Source organism: Ixodes scapularis, unplaced genomic scaffold, assembly GCF_016920785.2.
Source record: "Ixodes scapularis isolate PalLabHiFi unplaced genomic scaffold, ASM1692078v2 PGA_scaffold1__304_contigs__length_218370807, whole genome shotgun sequence".
In the NCBI taxonomy this organism is placed as follows: Eukaryota; Metazoa; Arthropoda; class Arachnida; order Ixodida; family Ixodidae; genus Ixodes; species Ixodes scapularis.
The window spans coordinates 122,928,378-122,937,050 of record NW_024609846.1 but is presented as its reverse complement, the minus strand read 5'-3'; the positions used below and the strand labels follow the sequence as shown (position 1 = coordinate 122,937,050).

At 42.5% G+C, this 8,673-nt stretch overlaps 1 protein-coding gene across 1 annotated transcript; it reads right to left on the bottom strand.

Moving 5' to 3' along the window:
• Positions 1–1,029: 1,029 nt before the first annotated feature.
• On the bottom strand, positions 1,030–6,865 carry LOC115319107. Its single transcript, XM_040207770.2, has 3 exons — positions 6,853–6,865; positions 6,178–6,549; positions 1,030–1,274 (listed from the first exon to the last, which is right to left on the bottom strand). The coding sequence occupies exons 1-3, from the start codon at positions 6,863–6,865 to the stop codon at positions 1,030–1,032; spliced, it is 630 nt and encodes a 209-aa protein (XP_040063704.2).
• Positions 6,866–8,673: the final 1,808 nt, after the last annotated feature.

Sequence of the window (8,673 nt, the reverse complement as noted above, 5' to 3'; positions counted from 1 at the left end):
GTGTTAGTATTTGAAGGTGTTCAGCTTCGATAAGTGCTCATGTATTTGCGCGAGGGCCAATTACGTCAGTGGTGCTTATAAATGGGGGGCGTGTCAGATGGCGCGTCATTGTTTACGAGATAGTTGGGTGAATGCGAGTCAACACTATCCTTAACTCGCATTCATACCACGCGCGAAGGTCAGTGCACGGTGTAATGTCTGAACGATCGTTTCACTTTAAAGAAATTCGCCAGTTTCGCCGCCACTTTCAGCCGTGCTGAGCTAAGTGGCGCCGATCCCCATGGCGATCGGTCTACCAGCTGCCTTCCTGGCGAAGATTCCGTTTGCCTTCGGGGTCTAAAACATACAGAAGCACCCTGTTTAAAGAGGGATGTTTTTGCTCGCGCACGTCCGTCGGTTAGTACCAGTCGAGTGCATTAGTCCCCAGCTTTTGCGCATGGTACCTAAATCGAACCAGATGATCTTTTTGGAGAGCAAATGTGAGTTTTGAGGACCAAATACTTCCATCGGTCCTTAGAAACTATTGTTTTTTTAGGTTGTAAAGTCAACTGGGCTTTAATTTAGGTTAAAACAAAGTAGAAATTCTTCATTATTACTGCCATATTTACGATTTAAACGCTGAAGTAAAAATTTATTCAGATTATAGGACGAGCAGGTGTTCCAAAATGTGTCTTCAGCGCATCAGAACGCAAGGAGGAGCACGTCAATCGAAGGGCAACATAAATAATGCGCAGAAAACGCGTGATGACACGGCAGCCGAGCGCTCACCGTCAATAGTTTAGTCGGAGGAAAACAAAATAACGATGGCGAGTTTGGAGGGTACACAAACACACGACGTGAGCAAGAAGCAGGGGAAGTTAGTTGTACGCGGCATACCACTTTATTTTGCTTGAAAGAACAAACAGAGCTCCAAGATGAGGTGCAGAAATTGGCGCAAACTAATTACGCTCTAGATCATCTATACTGAGATATTTTATTGTTATGTTTTGTTGAATTGGGTCTATTCTACTTTTTTGGTGATTCAAAGACTTACAAATTCACTTTGGGAACACTAGCAAGCGCAGCATCTAGTGCTTTTATAAATTTGCCATCTGTTACAAACTTCTCAAAGACGAGTCGGTATGTTTGTTTAAAATTCGTTGGGTTATGTTCATCAAGGTTGTACATTGATGGCGTACTAGTCGGTTCATTCTTCTTTAATGCAGTTCCAGTTACTTGCATCTTAAAGTTCACGCTGGATAGCGTCATCAACTTTACGGTTGCGTTGCGTTGATCTGGAGGAAAAAAATGTTTTAGTCGCACGCAGCTTTGTATTTAACCTTTAAACACAGTCATTCTGGCATTCACAAAAAAAAAAAAAAACTTGCTTTGTTCGCAAGCAAGCATTCTTTATCAAAGGCCTACAAAGTGCAACAACATGCTCTTAAAACGTGAATTATTCCACTGCGGTTATGATTATTGGTCTATTTAAAAAAAATAAAAAGGACTGGGTCTTGAAAGCAAGAAAATAATACAACCAAGCTCGTAGCGGGGGCGCCAGTGCAAAAGCGCCGAGTGGCAGAAGGGTATTGAAACATATTCTGCAAGCTGAGGTCCCTCTGTATAGGGACGTTAGTCGGGACCGGCGGCCGAGACGACCTTCTATACATGAATGGGGAACACACAGGTCTCCCTCCACAGTAAATAAACCTCATTATCAAAATGCTTTGATTCCCGAATGAAACAAATCCACTAACTCGTAAAAATTGTACTACGGCATTTGGTACACTGCCTGCTTTTATTCGTGATCTATAAATTGTATTTCATTCTGCTTCCGTATTCTTTGCACCCTCTATTTCAGGGCCTCCCCAAGGAACTTGTACAACTTCAGACAACATATCAGGTACCATCTGACCCACTATTCATTTTTAAAAACCAACTTTATGCGAAACAGAAAACCACTCAGTATTTTTTCTGAGCGGTGCCGTTTGATCGGTGCCACCATTAGAATACTGATGATAAGTTACTATAACACCTGTAATCTACTGGCCGACAAGTCAAAACAATGTAGGCTGCCTTGACACTGATAAATAAGTTTAAGGCTGTACATTCGGCAGCAAAAAAAATATTAGCAGAAGTGATTGGTGGCCAGTGCGGTGAAACCGCCACATGCAGCGTTGTATTTTGCGACTACACGGGGAGCGAGAGTGGCCAGGACGTTCCCACCTTTGAATCGCGGGGGTGCTTGGAGAAATAGAGTTAGCGTTCGTAGCAATATTTTTAGCTTGCGGTCAATCTTTTTTCGAAGGTGACGGGTCACGTGTGAGACGACGTTTTTTTTTCCTAGTTTTTTTTTTTGTTGAAATATTGTTACATTATAAGCACACCGCGTTTCATATATGAGCTGTGCGTAGAGCGTGCAAAACCAGAGTACATGTGCGCAGTCACGCTGTGTCGTTTCGAAAGTGCGCTTGGGGAACGGCTCTGGTGTGCCGACGTCCCCGGTTCATCCAAGAGTGGACTAATCCAGCAATCGCGGCCCCAGTGTGCTTACGCTACCAAAGCGCCACGTGTCGCCTTAACGCCGGACAGGCAATCGCTCTCTTGTGCCATTTTTTTTTACGGCCGATTGTACGTAAGCACTACTTGTTTAATGTATCTTTTATAAAGAGTGAAGCGTCAATATTGGATTAATGTTTCTAAACTAAAACTGTTCCGGGAGCTTCAGTTCAAAAATATGCGACTATTGAGTATAAACTTCGGTAAAAAAATAGAATTAGTCGAGTATATTTGTCGCCTGCGTACACTTTTTTCTTGAGAAAAATAAAATAAACGTAATATAGTAATAAATAAGAAAGTATTTTAATTCAAATGCACCAAAGGAGGTACACTAAAGTGGTTTATTATTATTACTATTCAAGCTAATTCGAAAGAGCATTTTGATATACGTAATTCACTTCAAACAATTAATTTTAACGAGCAGAAGCACATGTGAAACAAAAGTTCTCGGGGATGTTCGGATGATGAAAGTTAAGTTCTTCGTATCCCCTCCTTTCCTGTCTTATATTGTCACGAATGACAAAAGACGAGGCGAAGAATAACTGAAGAAACTAAACGTTTAATGGGGCGAACTTCTGCCCAAAACAAAACATTCTGCCTAGAACGTTCGGCGCGTCGAAAAATAGGTCAAACAGGGTTCTCGAATCGACTAGAAATTTAAATTGAAAGAATAAATAAAAGACGAGTCGCTCCCAAGAATCGAACCCTGGGCTTCCGCACGACAGTCAAGCGCGGTAACAACTCGACCGCGCATGCGCTCGCTCGCCGAGGTGCGGGGCAATACATATGTGTTTTGAAAACTCCAACAACCCTCTCAAGTGCGTTTTCTGCACACATATATATATATATATATATCCACATACATATATATATATATATATATTTTTTTTACAGATGGTGTTTCCGGTGTCACCGAATGATAGTGTTTCCGGTGTCACCGAATGATGGTGTTTCCGGTGTCACCGAATGATGGTGTTTCCGGTGTCACCCATGCGCCATGTCCTGCTAAAATTTATTCTTCATTGGCGTATGAACGCACTCTATTACCCAGGTCTCTGGAAACTGCTTAATAAATTGCTGCAATACGGTCTCATTACATACCGTTCGTATATTCAGTAAAACTATGTTGTCAATTTTTCTACAGAATGTGGACAGCACACTTAGGACACTGCATGCTGTTGCAGAAAACGACATGGCTATTTTTCAGTTAAACAAAAGGAGTATTTTTTAAAACTAATTATCTTTATACATTATATTTCTTAATTGTAAACCCTTCAAGTATACTGTATACAGAGCTGTGGTGTTTTGCAAATAATATAAAAGGCGTTAAAAGTTTATTGGAACAGATTTTTTTAAAGGGGCTTAGGTTAGACTTGCTTTCTTTCCCATTGATTTATGAGGCTCGGCGGATACTAGATGAGGAAGTAAACGTCATGGAAAGATAGTTAACTAGCTAAAACCCGTTCATTAACCTTTTTAGTTATTAATTTTAGGGGTGTTGCCATTGCAGTATTGACAACAATTACAACTAGAGGACAGACAATAAAAACATTTTGCGAAAATGTAATCGTTTTCTAGATATTAATTGATAAATTCTATATTGGAAGAGTGGCCTAGTCGTTTCAAGCATGCCGTCCCTATCTTGGCAGCGTGTCCATGGTAGGTGTGCCGATGGCACAAGTGACGATGTGACTGAAACAACTACTTCACTCTTGTAAGCGAGATCGGGAGCAAGGCCTGCAGCGCAGCGCCATGTTTCCGTGCAATTTTTAAACTGGGCTAAGAACGTAAATATTTATCAATTTATATCTGAATAACTATTACATTTTCGCAAAATATTTTATGTGAACTGCGAGCTAGGCGACTCCCGAGAGCTTCGAAATAGGCGACACCCGAGAAACTGTAAACTATGCGACTTCCGAGAACAATATAGAAATCGTATGTATGATTACAATTCACTGGCTCATTTAGAAGCAAAGTTCGGTCCCTGTTGTTGTAAGTTGTCATTCATCATTATTATCTCGGGAAGGGGGGGGGGGGGGAGTTGAAAGCTGTCATAAAAAACAGGACTGTAGTCTTGACTTAATCTGACGTAATAGTATCGAGGATTTTATTATGAACGCAATAAGCTTTAGACTAGTTACTAAGGTTACTAAGCAAGGGGCTATGACACGCCGAAAATAAAATATGAGATAAGAATACTCCTAGGACCCATTGTATGATCCTATAATCCTGCTAAATTTGTTTTGAAAATGGCACAATAGTTTCGTGCCATTTCGCACCAAAATGGTGCGATAGTTTCGAATCCGCCCCAATCAAAAACGCCACGGCTGGTGTCGTAGGCTGGTGACGTAGCCAGCCTCCCGCGCGACGTCCCCTTGCACGCACTCGCGGACTTGGCTCTCATGGCGTCTCGAGCTTCAGCTTCCTCGTTTACCTTCCACGTTTCGAGCATGCGGTACGTGATGATTACGTCTACGGCATCACTCGCTTTATCAAAGTGTCCGACATTGATCGCAGCAGCGATGAAGGTAATTGCTATCAAGATATGTTGGAAGTTGTTGATTTTGACTGCGACACGCTGGCGACCAGCTCTAGTGACAGCGAGTTACGGACGAACTCGCCATGGTCACCGTCGTCCGGGAATATCTCGCAGGCGCATGCAGGGTGGAAGGTCAACGGGCCGGGGGCGAGAGCGAGAATAGGGTTCGGGTTACCGAGTTGCGAAAGCGGTTCTGATCGTACCGCGGCGAGGAGAGCTTGGGCGATAACGGGGGTGCCTAGAATGAGAGAACGTTAGTCACACCATTGTATTCACAAACCACGTGATCATACGTGCCTTATGGACACCATTGCGTGACTAACTTGGGCAGTGTTGCCTGGTCGCCAGACGAAAATGATGAAAATTCGTAAATTGCTTATTGCAATTACCAGAGCTCTAAAAATCGCGTAACTTGGTGTATATACTAAGTAGCCTATAAAAATTTAATTTCAAGAATAATATATTCGTTTAATTTTCGTGTAAATTCCTTTCAAACAACACTAAAGTCACTGTAACGCTCCTAGACAAGCCTTTCTTGTTTACCGAAAGATTGTCTAATACACTTTGTCTTTATGCTCAAACTTTTCCCTTCATTTATGTCCTTCTTGGTAAAGCATATTTATCCGTACATTTAGTCAACATAGTATTGTAGCGGTTTCAGGAGGAGGAAGGGCGAGCAGCATCGAATCTCCGACAGAACTGCACAAAATGCTCAATCATCTACTCCTGTGTGGACTACTTAGTATTTCGGAGTGAGTCATGGTTTCAGGAATAGTGTCAGTTGTAAGCGAAATACTTTTTAAAAAGCAGGAAATACATGTGACCAGAAAACATTCCCATGTGTGTGTCTGATTAACATGATTCTAACTCTTGCATTTCTGAGTCAGTTCCTTAGTATGATCCTCGTATATGTCGTGGCTCACGCATTGCCCTTATTTTGTTCCTCACAAGCGCCAATAATTCAGTAGTGTCGTCAGTACGAAATCGCGATTACCTAACTACGCCCAATGGCTTCGTGCATGCAGCGAAACATCTTAACTTTACATATCATGGATCACAAACTCTTTTTACTTTAAGGTATAAAACAATTGGCTTACCCTTGGGCAAAGAGAGGATAAGAAGACCTGAGGCGTTTATTAAAAGATCATATTTGACATCTTCGTCATCTTTCAACTTTGGTAGCGTAGCCTGCAAATTCGTGAAACTCACTTTGCAGGTTACTCTTGATTCGATGTTCTTATATCGAACAGAGCAAGGCGCGGAGCGATGAAATGAAGTTCCAAGGCCAGAGAAAGTTCCAAGAGAAAAACTGCTGAAAGTGGTGGGCGTCGCAGAATTGCTGAGAAATAGTTGCACGTTCGAAACGGTTACGGGGTCAGTATCTGGAATCATCTCCTGAACTGCAGAGTATAAGCTGTCGGTTACATTATCGATATATTGGTCGAGATTACTTGTTGCGGGTCCGCTGTCTGGAAAATAAGGTTACAGTGGCTCGTCAATACATGGCGTAATCTGCTGTAATGTACAAAAAACGAAGACATCACAAATAAAACCATGAATGTATCAACAGTGTTGCTATGCTTTGTGAAAACTATATTTTGAAATGTTCTTACGGTGGTGGCGTTTTTCAATTTTATTTGAGACAATTATACCCAGTGCATAAAAGCGCCCATTTTTTTAAATATGTAGTGAATAATATAAAAAATTATTTACGGTGCATATACCTTCTACTCGAGACGAGTGATAAAAAAGTATTGCTATCAATTACGTACTCGGTTTTGACATATTACAAAGACGGAAAAGGCCGAGCACGAATGTTTCTCGCACTTTCTACCCCTTACCTTAGAACAATATTGTTCAGAATATACTGGGTGTTTGATTTTAATTCAGACTATATGAAAAAACAAAAAAAAGCAAAACGTAAATGCTACATTTATACATTTTGTACGTGTGAGCTGTTCGGCCGGGGGGAGAGAATAGGGAGTTTTAGCAGGTCGTTTCCACACGAACGGTTCGCCCTCGAACGCATCCGCGACGCCACTGCGCATGCGCGCGCGAGTCGTTCGGGAAGTCGGGAGGCTCTTCTCGTTCGTTTCTCCCATTCCGGCCGCTGGAGTCGTCACCGCAACGCAGCCAGCACCGTTCACGACTCGGGTAAAAAAAAAGATGGCGGTCGGTTCAGCGACCGCCTTCGCCGACCCAACCGAGCGTTAGGCTTAGGACACCGGGAGGTGATTTGCCGTCCTGTTAGTCTGCTTCAATTGAGAGGTTGAACCAAATCATTTCGAGGACTGCTCACAATGGTAAGCGATCGTGAATGCTGTAAACTGCGCATGCTAGTAAATTTTTGCGATCTGCGGGCAGACTAGCTGCCGTGGCGACCGCGAGCAGACGAAATGATTTGGTTTGACGGCACACAATGTGAACGATCGTTCAAGTTCAAGAAGACGGAGACACACCACATACCTTTACGATCGTTCAGACACCTTTTACTCTATCTAGCTTCGGAGTTCTTGAAATTCTGACCGGCAAATGTTACGTCGGCCGTCTTGCTTACATCAGTCGTACGCCGGAAACGCGAGCCGCCACGACGGTGTCCGCCACCGTCGGCCCGGATTTACAAGTTGCAGAATGTTTCACATGTTTACTAGAAGATGGCGCCACCATTAAGCACTATCATCATCATCGTTTACACGGTCGCGCCACTTTTACGATTCGCTAAAGTATGTGAAATTTGACGTACGGTTTCACGGAACGGACTAGCTGTACCGTTCGTGATTTCGGAACCGTGTGCTTGAAAAACGACTCGCTAAAACTCCCTAATATAGGAGGCTAACCGTTACGATAAGTCGTATAATTACCTAAAATTGGTCATTAACTTTTAATTAGTAAAAATTAAACATCGTTCAAATTTAGAGCTCTCTGAGCGTAATCTAAATCAGTACGTTTTAGACATGCTTGCAGCCCATAAAAAGCGCGGGTTTCGTTAAGCAAGGCATGTAGTTGGGCTAGTTGGTGGTACGTACTGTTTGAAGGGAACAGCGCAAAAAGGACGAAGGACGAGGTCGAAGAAACACACAGACAGGGCGCTGGGTTTCGTTAAATTTACCACCTGTGCAACATGCGGAAGGCTGGGAGTGCGAAATGCAGAGGATAAAACTATCGTCCGCGTTCGCAGATTATAACGCTCCTGAATCAGGTAACACATAATTTCGTATAATTTTTTTTTTCCGTAAGACTAGTATAATAAAGTTGGCAGACAACAGCTGCTCGCTATTTATAAGACCATATATGCGTCTGAAGCTTGCATCACTCGATTCATAACTTTGAGGAGGGTCAGGATGGTATGAATTTGGGCGAGTTGGTGATTCATTGTAGAAATTTAAAAGAGCTAAAAACGCAAAGGGCTAGTAGAAGAACAGCATACACCACAGAGCGCTTTGAAGGCTTTGTTGGCAAAATCTGATAATGAGGGCCAATTTGACTAAATAAAGTATCGAAAACTGCCTGATGATTAAACATGACAGACTTACACTCATCGCTGGTCACGAAAAAGACTTGAAATGAAATCCACAAAATCCTTGTGGCATCCA